The sequence below is a fragment of the Ostrea edulis genome, chromosome 6, assembly GCF_947568905.1.
Source record: "Ostrea edulis chromosome 6, xbOstEdul1.1, whole genome shotgun sequence".
NCBI lineage: Eukaryota > Metazoa > Mollusca > Bivalvia > Ostreida > Ostreidae > Ostrea > Ostrea edulis.
In genome coordinates this window covers 38,287,905-38,309,371 of record NC_079169.1, presented here as the reverse complement: position 1 = coordinate 38,309,371, position 21,467 = coordinate 38,287,905, and the positions used below count along the sequence as shown (strand labels likewise).

The 21,467-nt window shown below is 34.8% G+C and overlaps 1 protein-coding gene across 2 annotated transcripts in view; it reads right to left on the bottom strand.

The window, feature by feature from the left end:
* LOC125646036 (formin-binding protein 4-like) overlaps positions 1-18,466 on the bottom strand; it is a 105,249-nt gene extending 86,783 nt beyond the window's left edge. Inside the window, exons 1-2 of one of the 2 annotated variants that reach the window (XM_056139557.1) lie at positions 18,298-18,466; positions 2,304-2,372 (exon numbers count right to left, since the gene is read on the bottom strand). In XM_056139557.1, the coding sequence (XP_055995532.1) occupies positions 2,304-2,370 (67 nt within the window). In that variant the 5' untranslated portion in view covers positions 2,371-2,372; positions 18,298-18,466. The remainder of the gene's footprint in view (positions 1-2,303; positions 2,373-18,297) is intronic. The other variant, XM_048872151.2, reaches the window with a different exon arrangement.
* Between the last annotated feature and the right edge of the window lie 3,001 nt (positions 18,467-21,467).

Below are 21,467 nucleotides of genomic sequence, written 5' to 3'. Positions count from 1 at the left end.
TTAGTCCTATGCTCGGCGTTTATGGCCATTGAGCAGGGAGGGATCTTTATCGTGCCACACTTGCTGTGACACGGGACCTTGGCTTTTGCGGTCTCATCAGAAGGACAGCCCCATTTAGTCGCCTCTTACGACAAGCAAGGGGGTACTGAGGACCTATTCTAACTAGGGGTAAAACGATGCATTGCGATGCGGCCAAATCGCGATGTAGTGGTCTCGATTCAATGTTCGATTCATTCAGGGTCTGTTTCGGTTCGATACCGTTCTAAAATCACAGCACACATTAATCTTGATAACACAGTTTCTGATTAGCCAATGGAATTGAAAATTGCCCAATCAACATACGAGTAAACTTTACTGTATCAAATGGACGCAGTCGAGTTGAAAAATGCACCCCAATGTTTAAATCCTGGGTATGGCGACATTCGGCTTTAGGACAAGTGATAAGAGTGTTGCTCTATGTTAAACGGTTTTACATTATGTAGAATTTATTTGCAGAAAGCAATAAATACAACGAAACATAAAAAAATCTTAGCATTATAAAGAATTTGGTACATGCTATTGTATCAAATCGAAAATCATCGAATCGAGACTAAAGTATCGAAAATCGAATCGAATCGAGAAGGTACTGTATTGTTTCACCCCTAATTCTAACCCAGATCCCCACGGGATTAGAATAATGAACCAAAAGATCTACCTGTAATGTGTAAAATTTTAACAAAGAAAGTAAAATCATACTAGTGCATTCCACTTTGCATGTAACAATGAAAATATACAATTATTTGTTTAGAAAATTAGATTCAGAAACGTCAACTTATTTCTGATAATGATTTCTACACGTTTATATACATGTAACCAATTACAATTTATCAAAATTGAAGTGTACTGGTATATAAATCACATATACATGTATACCATCCATATGTATCGAATACACTGTCTAAAATACTGATGTTGAAGGTGTGTTTATGTTCCTAAAACAGTGGACAATACATCCGAATCATATGATATTGTCTTTTGTATAGAGCGAGCCTCTCCGGTTAGGTCATCGAGTTCAAACAGGTTTCCATAATGGAGACGCTTCTAGTAAAAATTTTGCTAATCATTTTTTAAAGATATTGACAATATGGGCTACGGTTATAGACATACGATATTAAGTTTTTAATAATATACAACCATAGCCTAAATGATTTAGCTGTACCTAGCATTGTCCATATATTTCTAGATCTGTAAAAGTATGGGCGGGGCCAAATTCCTATGGGAATTTCAGCTAATGAGGAAACCCCAAGCTTAAGTCAGAGTTATATACTGTTTGTAGCGAATTTATGCTCCGTGTAATATTTAAATCATAAAAGTGCAAATGTTGATGAGTTGAATCATGTAAATTTTAACATGAAATAAGAAAATTTATTTTTATAAATATATCTGGGGCCATTTCATATAGCCATTTCACTTCATCCTTTCAGAGCAATATCTGTAACGGAAAAGAAGTCTGAAAAACTTTTTGACCAACTTTTAGCCCTATAGTAGGTCACTGTACACCAATCTAGCTGAAATGCAAACTCTAAGTCTTAAACTTTTGAGGGAGAAATTGCGACCAAATCTCAATGCTGTACATTGTACATGTTATAGAAAAAGTCCAGAAAACATTACCTCAGACAGACAGACACACAGTGCCATATCTGACAATGGCAGGGCCCAACATTAACTTTTTTTCCTACTTGTCCATTCGGACAAGGGACAAAGATATTTACTCGTCCGAACTTCAACTTCACTTGTCCGAAAAATTTTCAAAAAAGGATCTAATATTGTCAACTTGAAAACTGTATTTAATTTACTTAATATATAGTCTATTTTTATACCTGCTTGATTGATTTTTTTTATATCTTATTCTCTTGATAAAAACAACAAACGCGTAAAACAAAATTTTATCTAGACTTCCTATCTTGAATCAAATGACTTCGTAAGATCCATGGATGATTGAAAGTAGTGCGCAATAAGTGAACACCAATCCTGATTGAGTTTGACTAAGCTAGTTTACATACCGATTGATATCGGGATCGAAGTTCATTTTCCATGCATTACACATGTACTTCCGACTCTCAACTACCGATAAACTTTTCACAAAATTGTTTGGAGACTTCTTTACATAAAAAAAGCACTTGTCCAATCGGACAAGTGCCCATCAATATTCACTTGTCCGAAATGTTTTTCCACTGGTACCGGACAAGCGGACATGTTGACCCCTGAATGGGCATATAAAAAGATTTTGTTTTACTTAACAAACAGAAATGAAAAGTGTTTACCTAGATAGCTCTCTTTGTTGTCATTCAGCTGTAACACATGTCTTCTACTCCCTCTTGTACGACCCATTCCTTAAAAAAAGGTTACATAGTTACTGCAGTAAGGATTAATAAATAAAAGATTTGAATTGAAATATCCTAGTAAGAGCTCATGAGCTTCAGCAATTTAACAAATAGCCTAAAAATCCAGTAATTTAAACCATTTTTGATTCATCTATTCATTTCTCAATATTTCTATATAGTGTTTAATTAGAACTAAAGAAATATCTGAAGATTACTGTTTTTGTTTTATTTTCACAAAGATTGTTATAATATTGTGATGTATTGCAATACAAAATTTAATATTGCAATATATCACAATACAATTTTCGAGTCGCAATATCCAGCACTATATACTTGTGTCCAAACTGTCTTCAACAAGAGATGTTTGCAAAACATGCAAGCAAAATTGAAAAGGGTTATACACATGCATCATTTAATTGATAGTAATATCACTAATTCAAAATATTGAGCAGACAATATCTTCCTATGTCAGGAGTGCATTGACCATGTGACCTAAAAATCAATAGGGGTCATTCACTCCCTATGCTGTACCAGTGTACCAATTTTGGTGTCAATCAAGCAAATAATTCTTAAAACATAGGAGACAATATATTACTATGTCCAATTTAATCCTTGACCTTTGACCATGTGACCTCAAAATCGATAGGGGTCATCTTCTTCTGAAGATGTACCAGTGTACCATGTTGGATGTCTGTTAAGCAAAGGATTCTCAAGATATTGAGCGGACAGTATATTCCTATGTACAGTTTGACCCTTGACCTTTGACCATGTGACCTCAAAATCAAGAGAGGTCATCTTCTCCTAAAGATGTACCAGTGTTCCAAGTTTGATGTCTGTCAAGCAAAGGGTTCTCAAGATATTGAGCAGACAGTATATTCCTATGTCCAGAGTATATTGACCCTTGACCTTTTGAACAACAGGGGTCCTCTTCTATTCATAACCAACCTACACATGAAATATCATTACAATCAAGTAAACGGTTCTCAAGATATTGAGCGGATAACGTGGTCTACAGTCCGACCGACATACCAACTGACAGGTGCAAAGCAGTATTGCCCCTCTTCTTTAAAGAGAGACATAAATATTCCTTAAAGCCCCATACAACCCGAAAACTCACAGCTTTTGATGATTTCGTTTGTTGATGTAGCCATGTTAGGTAGCCAGTCAATTTGAATCCTGGTTCATTTCCATACTTGCACAATAATGTCTAGATGTGAACTAATATCCCCACAAATATTTTAGCTAAATATTTTGAATAATAATATATCATCCCTGTTCCGTTAAATAATTATTATTCAAATAGCTAAACTCAAGGCAATCCGGTTTTAATTAGTCTGGTCCAGTCTCCATCCCTGCCACACGATTGTTAAGGACCATAATGGGCTTTTTGTAGCATTTTCATTAATCAAGAGCTTATTTTACCTTTAGAAAAACTATATTTTTTAATTTCTATTAATAACAGAGCTCCAGATAATGTTTTACCATAAAGAGTATTTACCTCCTGATTTTCAAATCAATGGGTATTTTGCTTTTCAGAAAAAGTCAAAAGAGTATTTTGTTAATTTACTGATTATCTTTGCTGTTTGCCACTAATACAGAATTTGATCACTTAGTCTAAATATAACCAGATATTATATGACCGAGTGCCTGGCATATTAAAATTTAATAACTCAACAATTTTCAAAATCCCAATGACAATGAAGACTTTATAATAAAAAGAACTACAAAGAATTTTCACGCGTAAACATACAATCATTTATTGTACCACAGGGTCTTATCCATTTTGTTCTCAATCTATATATAATTTATATATAACATATGAATTGAGAACAAAATGGATAAGAATCCCCTGTGATTGTACAGTATTGAAAAAATTTCATAAACACCAAACAAACAACAAAACTATTTGTCATATTGTAAATTAAACTGTTATAACCGAGAAGCTAAAAGCATTTTAAACCAAGCAATATCAGTTTCAAAGTCTAAAGTTTCTGTGACTTTCTATAGCATTTTTTAGAATTTAGACGAACCTAATACTGCCCATATATATTTTTGCACTTTGTTTTCACTGCAAATTACTGTCGGATTCCCCTCACCTTGTACCGTTAATCAAGAATTGGTTTTATTCCATCTGTGTAAAACGAGTGCATGTGTGACGGAAGTCGGTAAATAAATGCGTGACTCCCATTCTTGCAAATACTTTCAAATAGTTAGCGAGACAATGCTGCAGGAGCGACATTTCAGTAAAAACTTATTAAGTTTAACAGAAGAAATATACATCGTTTGTCCAGTACCATTTTCTGTTTTTGTGTGCTTTCGATCGCACCGTACCTGTTTATTTAAGAAAGAAATATAACAATTAGGCTTATACAGTTGTGTATTGAGTTACCTCTACGCATTACTTAGGAGTGTAAAGCGTATTTACATTAGCGAATGCATAATTGTACACCTGATTTTAAACTTTAATGCGTATTTGGTAAAATTTAATGAGTATTTACGCCGATACGCACCTTATCTGGAGCTCTGAATAATTTGTGTTGATAATAAGTGAAGAGCAAATAAATAACTTATAACAAATTTTATGAATAGATACCATCAACAACAGGGTTCAAACTGACCAGCTACCTAACATGGCTATATGTCAACAAACGAAATTATCTGGAGCTGTGAGTTTTCAGGTCATATGGGGCTTTAATGAATATTTGAAGGTATGTTTGGACACAAGTATAATGGGAAAATATGTTAAAGTAGGGGTCTAGTAGTGTGACGTCATGTCCGGATCGAACTCCGGTATTGGTTTACGTACTAGTATTACCAAACATATTTTTACATTTACCTGGATGTTTTTTAATTTAGTAAAATGAATACAATAACACTCAATCACTTATATTTGAGTAGACTATGGCTCCAATTTTCTTTCCATTTTTTGTCATCTAATTCACACATAAAACCAGAGGTACATATTTGTTTAATTGATATACAGGGGTATCACATGTTAAAATTATCTGTAAATTAAAAAAAATTCATGATATGCAATAATGCACTTGTGGAAGTAAATAAAACAATTCTGCACTTGTTATATATTTGTTATCTTGTTATATATTTGTTATCTTCTATTATGTGAAAATCATCTTCAAAATGGCTATTTTGGCCAAAAAATGTAAATATAAATTGAGATGCTGTGAAAATATTATGCTGAGAAAGGGCAGATTTTGAAAATGTATTTTAACAAGCATTCATACATGAACATAATATGTGAGTTTGAATGAAAAATCACAAGTCAAATTTTTAAAATATTCATATTAGTGGTGTTGCAGTGCCGTATTTTTTACTGCCGAGGGCCTGTATCGAGTTCAATTTTGTACCACCATTATTAAAAAACATGAAACTGTGTTAAAATATCACTTTTAATTATTTAGTTAGACAAATTTATTTCATATTTGAGGAAAAAAAGTGCAGCATCATACCTCAAACAAAATTTTATGGACATATTCTTGGACTTCTTCAACGAATTCTGATATTGCCGTTTGACAAATGGGGGTACAAGTAATAAAAATACCATAATTTACTCATTATACTGACAACCCCCCATTTTTTTGTTTTTATCATACCCTCAAATGAACAATCTAAGTATTTAAACTCAAATTTTTGAGAAATCACAAGTAGGTCCAGGACTAGGGACTTACCTTAAGAAAATTTTTATATTAATTTTATGAGACAGCAACACAAGAATATCAAGCCTCAACTGTGCACAGCTTTTGGTGCACCGTAAATCGAAAGTTTATATAAGGGGTGGATCTGTAGCTCTCTGTTCCGTCACAATATTTTTTCAGAGAGCTACAGTTCTGCAGCTAATGCCATATAGAAAGTATGAAATGTTATAATTATCTGATTAGGCCACTGATAAAATGTGTTGTGTTTCCGCTAACCCGACCGACCCTAAATTATAGCCCCGACCCTAGGAATTTTTTCCGCTATTTTGAAAAAAAAAAAATCGTCATTTTTCCGGAAAAAATATATTCTCGGTTCTTGGTTTTCTTTTTAGTCAGACATTGAGATGAAGTCATTCAAACGCTTTAACGATGCTCAAAATTGCATGGTATTGTGTCAAGCGTTTAAACAACATTGATAATGTTTGTAACTAACAGCATGGCATGATGGTTGACCTACATGTAGTACTGTACCTCCATGCTTGCCTCACGCAACGGTGCTTTGACAATTGAAGTTAACAGACGGCCAAGAGACTTTGCCAAGTGTCATGTTTCCATAGAAGACTTTCTTTTGTTAAAATTGCCAAATCCTATGGTGTTTTTAGACGGTGGCTATTTATAGCCACTGTCTTGTGCTATCGCTTTAGCGGGCATTGTTTATATGGAGGTCATGATGCAGAGTGACAGACATTATATAGTGCACTTGAATGTCCAGTCTATCAAATTTTTATGCACATCCATGGTTTCTGCTGCAGTTCTAACTGAATACACTATGATAAAGGCCACAAATAAAGCAGTGAACGCATCCGAGTTGTTGATGGCTGGTGAGAGCCGAGGGGGAAAAAGATATGCAGACTTTCTTTTTAAAATAAAAATTTAAGTCCGGTAAAAAGTTTTAGCTGGAAGAGAGTTGGATCCCATTAGGATAAGTGGGATCTGCCCAGACTGTCTTCCTATCCTTGTTCCATTTAGATTGTGAAAGTACATTCAGAAATGAATTAAACTTAAAATATGTTAATGATGTTGATATTTTGGTGATGATTTAATATTTTTTTCAAAATCATCACATTATTTTCTTGTCAAACATATCCAATAGTAGTATTGCTCCGACAACCAATCTAAATGTAGAAACAATATATCTGGTACTTGTATGGCATAGGGGCATAAAGGAGTTGACTTTAATTTGTGTTTTATGCTAAATGTTTCATTGAAAAATATTGTTTCTTCTAAAACATCTGGAAATAATCCTCAGCCAATAACAGGTGAAATGCTAAGATTGAAAGTTTACTTGCAATTCAAGCAAAGGTTTATATTGAAAGTATAAAATTCAATAGATCATTGAACTTGTTAGAGTTTACAATGTTTTCGCATACTTCGCAAAAATAAAATTTTAAAAAAAAATAAAATTTATTTCCTACCTACCTACCCTATTTTTTTCTGGAACGTTAGCGGAAACTCAACAATTTTTGTCGTTGGCCTTATAATTAAACTGAAACTTTCACCATTCGAATTTTTTTTTATTAATAATAGAAATGAAACTGACTATTGTTTTATATTTTAACTTACATGTACCAGCTCCATTTATAGGCGTTTTGTTAACTTACTATCATTAGTTTTTGTTCATCAATCTGATTAAAATCAGATCTTTTATCCACTCTGGTAATGTTATGTCACTACACAAAGTGTACACAGAGTGGATCACAGATCTGATTTTAATCAGATTGGTAGTTCATGGGGTAGTAACTGACAATCTTTGACTTGTACATAAGGCCAAAATAAAAATATTGTTTGTTTCCCCTCGCCCGACCGAGTCTAAGAAAGTCACTCCGACCCAAAAGTTTTTATTCCGTCGTTCTGGTGAAGTTTTTTTTTTTAATTTCCGGAAAACTTCAGGTACAGATCAGTATTTCATAATGACCAGATTTTTGTATATCATCATGAGTTTTGATCTAAAATATAAAAGATGATGCGAATAGAGGTGGTCTTCTAACAAGATCAAGATGGAGAAATCTTGTCTACATGAGGAGCGAGGAGACTAGAGAGTTCAGGACATCCTGGTGTGCAAGTTGTGTTCTTCAGTAGGGGAAAGAGTTGGTATATCGGAAGGGTGTGATATTTTCGACAGTCAATAAGAAGCATTATTATATAGCTAATAAATAGTCTATTATAACATCTGCGTAAAATCTAGAGAATGTTAACGTTCAATATCCTGAGAATTTATTGAACGCTAACTTTGCATTGCATAAATTGTGTGCGCCCAAGACATTCTGAGTATGAACGTTCAATATTGACCTTACCGTAACGACGTAAACAAGCCAAAATCATGGCAGACGACGGTCCTCCGAATCTGACAGAGCCGGTATTTTATATTTATTGCACTAAAAACAAATATTCATTTTATTTACTTAAAAACAAAATGTTTTACTGAACATAAACTATGATGTCCCCATTCACAAAATCAGTTTGCTTCAAGCATCAATGACAGGTTCAATTATGAACAGTTCAGTAATGCATACTGATATTGCACACTTTCACCTTAGATGCCAATATTGATGAATTCTTGTCTATTTTTGAGTATTTTAAGTGAAAAGGGATATAATTTAACAACTAAAATACTTTAACTATATAATAAAAGGGTTATTGAACTTATATTGATGAATATTGGCACGAGTTGGCGGTCAAAAATGCACAAGCTTGCGAGCCAATTCATGCCAATATTCACCAATATAAGTTTATTAACCCTATATTACATTTACGTGTTCTCAATTTAAACTCATTTCCGAACTTGATACATTTACAAATTGGAAAACACCTAATTATATGTGTAACTCAGCTCTGATTGGTTGATTGAAATAAATGACCTTGTAAAAGATGTCAGCATCCATTTTGTTTGATCAGCAAAATCAAGTCCTGTTGAAACTTTTTCTGGTAAAAGTTAGATCTATCGATATGATTAAAAGATTATAAATGACATCAAAATCCATACCACATATGAATTAACATAATGGGTAAAAACAAAAGCATGAAATGCCAGTGAACCACAAAATAAAAGGCAACAATGGAATTTACTAACTGTACAAAGTTATAACACCATGTGTCCGAAATAACACCATTGTCCATAGTTGCAACATTCTACCTGACTTTATTTAAGTGTTAAAATATGTGGCATAAATGGCAGAAAAAAATTGATGAAACCCGAGTGTTCGTGAAATCAACCGTTATACATGTACCATATGTCTACACTATGTTCAGAGGTTAGATAGGCCTAATGAGTATTTCTGAAATACATGATCATTGGAGTACTGTCCGTAATATCAACTTGACCTTCCCCTAACTGCTAAACATGGCAATCAAAGCAGAACTTTATGCAAGCAGGGTTTGACATTTACTTTTTTTAACACTAGACCAGTCAGGCTACTTCAAATGATTTTTACTTGACCTGACCTTACATCCACTAGCCCTGACCAACTTTACAGAAAAAAACGATAGTTTCTCCATATTTAAATACTTAATTCAAATAACAAATGTTAAGTTTGAACTAAACCTTATTTAATTGTCTCGAAAAAATCTTCAGTCTCGTCATTCAATTTGACGCTTTTATTTTCAAACACATTTTCTGTTTCTTTAAATGATACCCAGCACGGAAATTCTTTAGTCCATTCAGAATGAAATGACCTCAACCAGTTTTTAACATTTTTATTTCATAAACCCCGCTTTGTTTCTTCCAAACCTTTTTCTTTTTTTCTTGGGACATCTTTTCTTGAGGAGGAGAAGTTGTATTAGAATGTAGAATAGAGTCATTCTCGCATATGTCAACACCGCAAAATGACTGTTTACGACGTAATTTATTCATTTGGTAAACACTTTCTTATATATAATTCAAATAAACTAGATTTTTTTTAAAAATGAAAATGAATTCAATCAATATCTATTTATCCGAAACATAACTTTACACACATCATCAAGTAGATGTCGTAAAACATCACTTCCGACCGAGATTTATTTATTAGAACTAAAAATAAAGATAGTGTTATCACACGGTGCAAAATTGCTCCGAAACTCTTTAGTTATTTTCTTAGTTAAGAGTAAAGTATCTTATTATCTAAAGTTTCGTGTTTATTTTTTCAACACGACCAGTCGGCCTAGTAAATCAACATTTTACCCGACCGGACCCAAAATTTAGTAGACTCGGTCGGTTGGACGGTCGGACGTGCCTTAATGTCAAACCCTGGCAAGAACCAATTTTATGAGTTTGACAAGGAAACATGGAATGATGTGCTTCATGACGTTTTGGTATCAGGCTTTGTTAGTGGTCATGGGAATTTCATACTAAATAAAATTCTGCTGGCTAAAAATAACTTTTAACCTACCTACCGACCATCCTATGAAAGTTAGGGAAACAAACCTATTTTTAAATATGGTCCAACTTAGTTACTGCCACTAGCCCCTGGGTTAGTAGAAAAATTTTCAAATTGCAACCCCCCCCCCCCACCCCCCGCCCCCCCCTCCCCCCAACTGCTACGGACAGACAGATCATCACATTTTACAGTAGGATGGAAAAATTTACTTGTCCCCACCAGTAAACAAGCTAAACACTTATAAATAAGCATTCTATCATCTTTACAACTACGGTACTAGTACTTGTCTCCCAATGGGGATGCTGTAAGGTACCATACATACCAGTTCATTTCCATCATTTGGGTCCTTTCATTAATAATTAATTATTGTGTATTATTTCATTTACTATTCATTATAATACATCAATTTTCATTATATATGCATATAATCTATGTGACTCAACCCCATGCAGTGAATACAATTAGGAATATATATTCGGATTTCTTTTTACCTCGAACCTAATCTCAACGAGATTCATTGAGGCTCGATATTTGGACTGATGTCTCTTCCGAATTTCAGACTAGTGTGAAAACTGTGTCACACAAAGTGATTTGGGAAATCTTGCCTGAACTTCGGCCACTTGTTGCATTTAAAATGGGTGAAACTGTCCACTTCAACTTTTCACCGGTTCTAGCAATTAATGTGCACTTGGGTGATACTGATGTTCGCTTCAAATATGTGATTTGACTGTTAAACTAACTCTCTATCACTATTAATTTTGCATTGCTTACTGTGTAGGTATGAAAATCCTAAAATGAAAAGAGTCACTAAATTTTCTGTTCAAATGATGACTTTCATGGCACAATATTTTATCTCCTGAAATTAAAGGATTCCTCAAGTCGAATGCGGGACATTTCGCCCCATAGATGTTTCTTGCTGAGACGATTCGCCCCAAAAGACGAATTGCTCCGAGACGTTTCGCTCTAAGATGATTCGCCCGTAGACGTTTCTAACAAAGACATTGAGCTTACATTGGTGATTGTCTGTTGTGCACTTGTTGCTTTCTTTATTTTGTAGGTTAATGTTTCTAAACATCCATAATGATTTAAAAATATGTTAATAATGGTCTGCAGTGTTATAAAAACAATCAAACATTAATATGTTGACAGTGCTACCGTTTGAACGAGCACAGCTTCATGTATGTACATATTTTGTAATGTTCATGCTTTGATCAGGTTCAATTTAAACAATATATATTTGCCAAATGCTCATTACATGAATTTTCTCCAAGGGTTTTATATTAAAAATCATTAAAACATGAATACATGAATGTGATTGAAATATTTTTATGCTATAGATCTATATACATTTTATTTCTGCTGCCTTCACTGTGACTTGCTTAACCTTTGATGCACGACTTGTTCTGAACTATATGTTCTCAGCCTCTACTTTCCTTTTTTCTACTCTCAATCTTTTCAAGTTACTAATTGTATGATAAAATTGCCCAAACTTTTCAAGTTTGTAAAACTATGTTTAAACAGCACTGCCTTTGAACACAAAATGCATTTCAATATATAATGAAAATTTAAAAATAAATCGATAAATTCAACTATTGGATCGGGCATGTATATGCCCCCCACCCCCACCCACTCCCTGCGATCCTATCTAAATGAAATTCATATGATAATCCCCTTGTAGCAATTCTATGTTCCAAAAGAGAAAATTAGAACATTTTTTTTATAATATTGTACATAATCCTAGTTGTAACACAATGATGAAATATTTCAGCATTCACATATAATCATCGAACAAAATTGCAACATCATTGCTGTTGTTGTGAGGATACATTAATTAAGATTCATTCACAAAACTAGAATTAACTAGTTCTAATTGTAACGGGGACCGTTACAGATGTTCCCCAAACCTCCCCCAATTAAAAAGTGAGTCCTTGTGAATCTATAGCAAAAAATCATTTTATTTTAGACTTTAATTACATGTAGTACGTTCAATATGGTCATTTCAGTACCAAGAAATGAAAGAAAGCGTTGCACGTGCATACACGCGCACGCGTGTATGATTCCGAATTTTTGTTGATGTCGTACAACAGGCATTTGTATCATATACCCACAGTATGAATTTCATAACGTTTCCACCAAATATAAGGAAGTTATAGCGATTTTAAAATCGTCCAATCAGAAATCAGCACACGTGCATGCACGTGCTGAGCAGTAATTCTAACCACAGCAATTTGTAAGGAGTACCAAGATACATCTAAACCCCTAATATGAATAGAATTTGATGAAAAACAAAAACGTTATCGTCCTTTAAAAATTGAATATTTAAAAAATGTTGCACGCGCGTGTGCGTTGGCATTTTTTGTTACACCAATATATAGATACACATATTGTCTACGTATGCTGTGAATATCATCTCATTCGCTTCATAAATAAGATAGTTACAAACGTTTTAGCATTATCCAATCAAAATGAAGCGCACGTGCATGCGCGTGCAAATTGGTAATTTTGACCATGTAAATCAGTTAAGGGTCTCAATATCTACCTATGATATGAATTTCAAGCCATTTCAATGAACAACAAAAAAGTTAGACTGATTCCAAAGTTAGCGTACAAATTTTGTAATGCGCATGCACGCGCATGCGTGCGCGTGCTGGCAAAATAACTATTATTTTTCATATGTACAAATGATATACTATCATCCTATTTAGGTTTTATATCGCTTCCTTCAATATTCTGATTTTCCATTTTTTGTACCAAAATTGTAATGCACGTGCGCGCGCGTGCATGCACGTGCAAACAAAATGACTATCACTATGCACATCTACAAACGCTATACTATCATCCTGGAAAGTTTCATATCGATCCCTTTTGTAGTTCCTGAGAACACTACCAGACAAAAAAGTACCGGAGAAAAAGAATAATAATAATAAGAAGAAGAAGAAGAAACAGAGTAAAAACAATATGTTCCCAAACTTTGTTTGGGGAACATAATTAATTGTTTTTCAGTCGTTAATAGCAAGTGGCATGGTTGATTATCATGAGGGAGGGGGGGTGTCATCGTGGTTTGCATTACCGGACATATTAAAAGGAAATGGATTGAATCACTTATTTTTTAGTCGCGGGAAAAACCCCAAAAAATTTAAAAAATGTTTTCAATCCGACCGAATTCTATCAACTTTTTGTAATTTTTTAAATAGCAATAATTCAGTACCTGTTATCCCTCACAATATTCTAACAATTTTAAAGAAGTCACTCTCCCTGTTTTCTTGTTAGAATAATAAATTCCTATTAAGAATTTAGTATTTTAATCGATTACGTCCCGGTAGTATGACTTTTAACAAGTACGTATTTAGATCCGCCACTGCCTGTCTTATTGTGACGTACGTCAAACCGTAGACATGACGTCACACATCATCTTAGCCTGCCTTTCATAAACATTGCACTTCGTTAAACATTTTGCCTAATGGTGCACTAAATTTTGGAGCTAGGAGGCCACAAGATTAGGATGATAATCCACGTAAGTTCACAATCATATTCCAAGGTGTGACTTTGCGAGATCTCAGCCATTTTTGACAAAGGACTTCTGGGATTGGCGTCAAAAAATTTTCCTTGTTAGAGGTTGAGATTTAGCTCGGATTATTTCCCGCGCTTTAGTCATTAGAGCTCGCAGTACGAGCCAGCGTTTCGTGCTGGCTCGCTATGAAGGGATTAAAACTCTCAAGAAGTGTGTAAGTGATCTAAGCAAGATTAAAGGCAACTACTGCGGTGGCGGTACCGCTTCAAATATAAAATTAATTGCATCTATAATTTACTTGCCTGGATTTAATAATTATAACTTGTAGGCGCTCCAGATGTCAATCCCACGGAGAATATAATGAGGAGACTCCTTTTAATTATGAGATTCTGTCTTCTTCAGTCGCGTTTAATTTGCTATAATTAAGGTAATTTTTATTTTGGTAAAGATTTTTCCTTCAAATTTTACTCCTTTACTTAGAGAAAAAGATGCTTGTAGATATAAGTGTGGAGTAGGGCTGGGACAATTCAGGGGTTTTTTCAGTTTGGTTTATGTTAGGTCTAATTTATCTAGTGACAGCACAAAAATTAACAGTTTTAAAGAGTAGCATACATAATTTAATTTTATTCATAAATTTCTATATGTTGTCATTTGTAAACATCATATCTATTTGTAACTGCATATCATAACTTTGATAGAAAAAGAAAACATTGACAGTCTATTAATGTGCTGCATAATTTTTGGATTATTAAACGAATCGTCAATTGAAAATATATATGATATTGTTTTCGCTTATATGTAAAACTTCAACAATTCTATCAATTGAGAGTCTTTGAAAATCTCTACTTTATTGATTAATTTCATTCTCACATTAACAGTCAAAATATTTAATAGATGTGTCATTATCTACGATGTTGATTTCACTGCAGCACTGACAGAAATGCTGTAAGTCATTAAAAAGATAAACTGCAATGATCTTACAGACCATATTCTGCTGGTATCTGAGTGTTGAAAATGCAAAATCTCAACACAGTAGTGATTTAAATCTTTTTTCCATAAAAATCCACATGTTCTGCACATCACTCGGACGCCATATTTGTTGTTTTCAGTGTATGTAAAATCTAAACCGAACCGAAATCCTGAATTTGAAATCGGTGCATCGAATCGACTGGTATGAATCCAAATCTTGATTAATATTCAATGATCTTGATGTTTTCAAGTGAAAACTATGATATATATTCAATAATCTTGATATTCACATGCAAAAATTTTGATTTATATGCGATAAATCTTGTTATTTATATTCGATAAATTTTGCTAAAAATATTCAATAATCTTGTTCATTTTATTGATCAAGATTATCGAATAGAAATCAATATTTACCGAATATATATTTCAAGATTATCGATTAACTTTTTTTTTCTTCATAATGCAGCATTAATAGTGATTAGTGATGTACCGATTATCGCCGACTTTCGATTGTCGGTCGCTATAACTGAAACAATGTGAATAATCGATTGCCATTTTGAGAATCGAAAATCGCCGACGTCGGTATTTTTATTTAACAATACGAATATTCCTGCCGCGACTTAACTAAAATCCAAAATGGCTGACGAAGCTGAATCATCCGATAAAATTGAATATTGTTTTAACATCCCTCTTGAGAATCTTTCATTCATATGGAGACATCACCATTGCCGGTGAAGGGCTGAAAAAATTTAGGCCTATGCTCAGTACTTACAATCTTTAAGCAGGGAGGGATCTTTATCGAGCCACACCTGCTGTGACACAGCCCGGGGCCTCAGATTTTGCCTCTTACAACAAGCAAGGGGTATTGAGCAGCAATTTGAGGCTTTATTCTATACCGAATTCGATAAGAACAACAACAAAAGTTGAGAGATCTATCCCTATCCCAGAAAAACAAAATCGAAAGTAATGGGATTATTAACTTCAAATTTCTAATGATTTTAGACGTCTCCACGAAAGGCAAAGATAATGAACAGTGATCCATCTCATAACTCCTACAAGCAATACAAAATAGAGAGTCGGGCAAACACGGACCCCTGGATACACCAGAGGTGGGATCAGGTGCCTAGGAGGAGTAAGCATCCCCTGTCGACCGGTCACACCCACCATGATCCCTATATCCTGATCAGGTAAACGGAGTTATGTGTAGTCAAAATCAGTGTGCCAAGAACGGCCTAACAATTGGTATGAAACACGTCAGACAGCATTTGACCTAATGATAGGTTGTATTGACGAACTAGATCATTATAACAACCATAGAATTTGAAAAATGCTGACTTCAATCTAGACTGTTGAAACCCCTGTACCATCAACTTGTTTGTCAGTAGCTTGCCTTGATTTAAAAATTGACTATACACAGAACAAGCTCTTGCATATCAAATCAGTTGAGAGATATAAACACCATATCCATATGAGTGAAAAATTCCTGAGAGAGACGTTAAACAAGATACAATCAATCAATCTTATGATTTTATTCCAATTAACTTAATATTTAGGGTAAAAAACAGAGTTCTTGAAAAGTGTCGATAATGTCGGATTATCCGAAAAAAGTAGTAAATGTCCGACACGAGTTACTTAATTGTTGGTCCTGATGGCCGATATAAGATCGGGATCGAAGTCCGTTTTTTACCGGAAAAAATGGCGGCCATGTGGCCCATAAATTTTCAAACCGATGCTAAATCTAGCAACACATTGAAACGTAAACGTGAGGAATCAGTTGTGAGGAACTACGAGGAGAAGAGAAACCGATTGTATCTCCGCCTGGCAATCTGGGAGACAATGGCTTTTGTTTGCAGCGTTTTTACCACCTGCTTGATGACACAATCTGCTCAAAGTCGAAACTGACGAAAGACCAACTACACTCAGGCTTAAGTGGGAGAAAAAGTAGTTACAACGATTGCAGAGGAAGATGAGAAAGAAGTTGAGAGGAATATACAGGATAGAGAGAAAAATGGAGGATGAGAGAGAAGTGGAGGGTGAGAGAGAAATAGAGCAAGAAAGTCACTCGGATAGTGAAAGTGAGGAAGATTCATTCAAAGTGTAAGGAAGATGAGAAAGGGTATGAAAAGATAATTTATAAACTTATAGCTGAGATGGAGATTGAATACAATTACACATGTAGTTGATTTTAAATAAAATATATGAAAACCTCAAAAGCGATGCATTTTTATCTGGACTGACAAAATTTTGTTTGGGCTGACACTATTTCTAACAGCGTCAGACAAAATGTCTGACACTTCAAAAGAAATTTCAAGAACTCTGAAAAAATAAAGTAAATTTAAATATATTTATGACATAAAATGTACATGAATAAAATTCGATTATTTTTCGATTAATCAATCGAAAAGGTGCATCCGATTAATCCGATCATCGATTAATTATTTTTTCCCGATTGCCCATCACTATCATAGTGATACAGATTTGGTTTAAATAGTCAAGTAACTTTTTTGAAGCGAACAGAAGTGTTGACCACCTAAGTGCAGAAAAAAGGCTAAAACCGGCCGAAGCTGAAAGTAAATTACCAGACATGAATCATGAAGGACTGCACCAAGATTCGGTGAAGGCGTCAGCCCAAATATTCAGCCAAGCCGAATCTCAGCCGAGATTATACATTTGAGGTGTTCAGCAGTGATTTAACAGGTTGGGAACACTTCCCCTATAGCAAGATATTCTCGCTAAAACGCGATTATCCCTCTCTAGCGAGAATAAATATATCCCGTACAACAGAGAAAAACACCCGCGGAGTACATCTTTTTGTCATTCATGTGAAAAGAAGAAAAAGTGCTAAAATGTCTGATACTTCTGCAAATATATGAATCAAAACAAAAACACTCACGATGTGTATTGGATTTCAGACTGCTCCCCTCTTACGCAGTAACTTTGATATGCAATTTCATGACTGTTGTCAATTTCATATAAACAATTTGCATCATGTTGAGTGTGTGTCGCACTTACTCAGCGTTGCCCGGGATTTGCCATTATTTTCAATAAAGACGCCAAAACACCTGTTTATGGTAATGTTTATTTCTCGCTAAAGAGGGATAATCGCGCTTTAGCGAGAATATCTCGCTTTTGGGGAAGTGTTCCCAACCTGTTTAATATCTTATAATTATTGTCTATCTATACTCCTCTCTGGACTCATAATTAATAATGATATATATTGCATTAACACACACTTCCTATTCATGCCTATATCAGTATATATGTGCACTGCTTATCATTAAAAGTTTGGCTTAATATAAACATCATTCGGAAATACATAGTACATACAGAATTTTCATGTTTTGATTGTTTATAGCGATGCGCCTTTGGGAGTTTTGTATCCTTACCTTAAACGTGGGGTAATGTATTCAGAAGTCGATATACATTTGTGGTAACATATAATTTGTAAACAAAGCTGCAAAATCTAGCTTTTCATCCAAATAAGAAAATCGGTCAGCATGGTGTACTTATGTAGCCTTACTAACGTTTCATTTGATTGGTTGAGAAAAATGAAAGATAATTGTCGAAAGGGTTACGAAGAATATTTCCGGATCGAGTTTCAACTTTTTCCGGTAGAACTTTTTCCACTAGTCTCATTCAACCAGACACTTGGTTGTCTCCGTATTTAAATCTCAGACGAGCACTGATCAACAAATGGTAAATGAATAGATTAATGATAAGACAACGAAAATAACTGTTGACTTATTTAGTGTTTTTCTTTCTTTCCTGAATAGTAATACTTTTTAGCTCACCTGAGCCGAAGACCCAAGTGAGCTTTTCTGATCAAAATTTGTCCGTTGTCCGTCGTCGTTGTTGTCGTTGGCATTGTCGTTGTCGTCCTCGTAAACTTTTCACATCTCCAGAATCACTGTGCCAATTTCAACCAAACTTGGTACAAAGCATCCTTGGGTGAAGGGGATTCAAGTTTGTTCAAATGAAGGGTCACACCACGTTCCAGGGGAAATAATAGCAAATTAGTGAAAAAAATACATTAACATTTAAAACTCTTCTTCTCCAGAACCACTGGGCCAATTTTCGGTGAAGGGAATTCAAGTTTATTCAAATGAAAGGCCATGCCCCCTTCAAAGGGGAGATAATCACAAAAATGCAAAAAAGGGGTGGGGTCATTTCAATAACCACTGAGCCAGAAGAGTTGAAATTTACATGAAAGCTTCCTGATATCGTGCAGATTCGGGTTTATCAAAACCATGACCTCCATGGGGGTAGGTTGGGGCCACAATAGGAGATCAAAATTTTGCTTACAAATCTATAGGAGAAATCTTTAAAAATCTTCTCAAAAACCACTGGGAAGAATTTCACATTTACAAGAAAGCTTCTGACACAGTGCAAATTCAAGTTTGTAAAAATCATGGCCCCAGGGGGTAGGTTGGGGCCACAATAGGGATAAAAAATTACATGCGAATATATAAGGAAAAATCTTTAGCTATGGGCGAAGGTATCTCAGGTGAGCGATGTGGCCCATTGGCCTCTTGTTTAATTTTTTTTTTTAAAGGTGTACTCTACATCGTCATAATGGCTGACTTCCTTTAAAACATGGATGAAAATATAAATATCAGCAATAGTTGTCTATTCTTTTCAAATTCCATCGCCTAGCTGAATAGCTCATTTGGTTAGCTCATCGACAATCTTATCAAAGTCAGACTTCTTAGATCCGCGTCGTATACTCTGCGTAAGTATGGTAGCGACTGTGAGCGTATTTTAGGATCTGATTTTAATTAGATTGGCTCATCGACTGCTGAACTGTAGATCGCGGGTTCGAGTCCAGCGGTGTTTTTGAATTTGTCCAGCGGTGTTTTTGAATTTTTGTTCAAATTGCTATCTACTAAAATTGTATTTTGTGACTAAATAAAGTTTTGAAAGTTTTCAATTTCGAAATATTGTTGTATATATCCTCCACTTTTCATCCAAATAAAATTTCTCTGGTACAGTATACCTCTTTACTTTTTTATAGCTGTTAGGAGAAACTAGACTTAGATGTTCTGTTTCCAGATGATCAGGTTATATTTACGTTGAATCTATAGTTTCGATCAAACAATACTCCGTAGCCTCTCTAATCATTTATACTTTCTTTTTTATGTTTTTGTTGTTTTTCGTTAAAAGTATCCAAATTATGAACACTTTTGTATTTTGAGATACGGGTATCAACATTCGTAATACTCTACGATGTACATGTGCCCGCGGAAATCAAAGAGAACAAGGACTCCATGAATACATGTAATTTCCAGTTTGTGTGGGATTAGACTATATGTGTGTGTGTGTGTGTGTGTGTGGTGTGTGTGTGTGTGTACAGTGTACCGCGGTCATTACATGTGTTATGAATTAGGACAACCAATGAAAGCTCGATGCATGCATTTTCCGAAATCATAATTTAATACAAATATCAGTTAGAGACTGCTGTACCATTCAGATGTTGGTGTGAACGTAGGTGAAGTGATATGCTAGATAGATAAAATACGCACTAATGGATAACCTTGTCTTATCACGGTCAAAAATTGCACACTTTACCTGAGCATGTCCTACTTGTTATATCGTTATTTCCATTCGGAATCAGTAACCGGTATTAAACAATTAGTTCTGTATTAGTGTATCGTTCCCAGGAGCTGCACCCTCCAACCACCTTTCTGGGGGAACACTTTGTTCATTTTTTTTAATCCAGGGTTCAATCTGTTGGTTGGCCATCCCTCCCTACTTTTTGCCATGGTTATAGAGAATAATAGTGGAAATGTCGATTCTTGGTTCATTGAACACGTGTGAAGGATCAACTTTTGCCCCCCCCCCTCCCCACCCTTTGTTTTCTAAGACAGTTCTGAAGTCATCTTCGGCTGCTTCCTCCCCATCCCATTTTGGAAAATGATGCTACTGTCGGCTTCAGCTTTTGAGCACTGAATCAAACAGCTATAACTCTTCATTTGACCGTTTTTGTTTTATCCAATATATCGTCAATATTTCTAAATCTGCACTCAACCCAAAAGCTACAACTCTTCACGATTTTACAGTTTCGGTTTTATCCAATATATCGTCAATATTTATATTCTTAGAAGTGCATCTCGATTTCGTTGTTCAATACAAGTAGCAGGGACTTGCAACTAACTCAAACGTTGTGGAATTCATTGATTTGGTTGATATATTTTGTTGTGGAATTCATTGATTTGGTTGATATATTTTCCCCAACAAAACACCAATCCTTAAAAACACCTATATTAATTTACCCCAAACTGTATATTAAAATTTAGTACCCATTTTGGCCAATAGATCAGATATTTTATTCATAACCCCCACTATTTTAAGCTCCATCTTAAATTTTGAGGCAAGACTTTATAATTCACTTGCATTTCTAAAATATGACAATACTCCTAGTGTGTTCTTTTAAACCCTCAAATTTTATATCAGGGGCGGATTTAAACATTGAAGTTAGGAGGACAAAACATCATGAGGCAGGGGGTCTAGGGGCCGCCTTACGGACCCCAGTGGGTCCAGGGCACAAAACCCCTGGAAG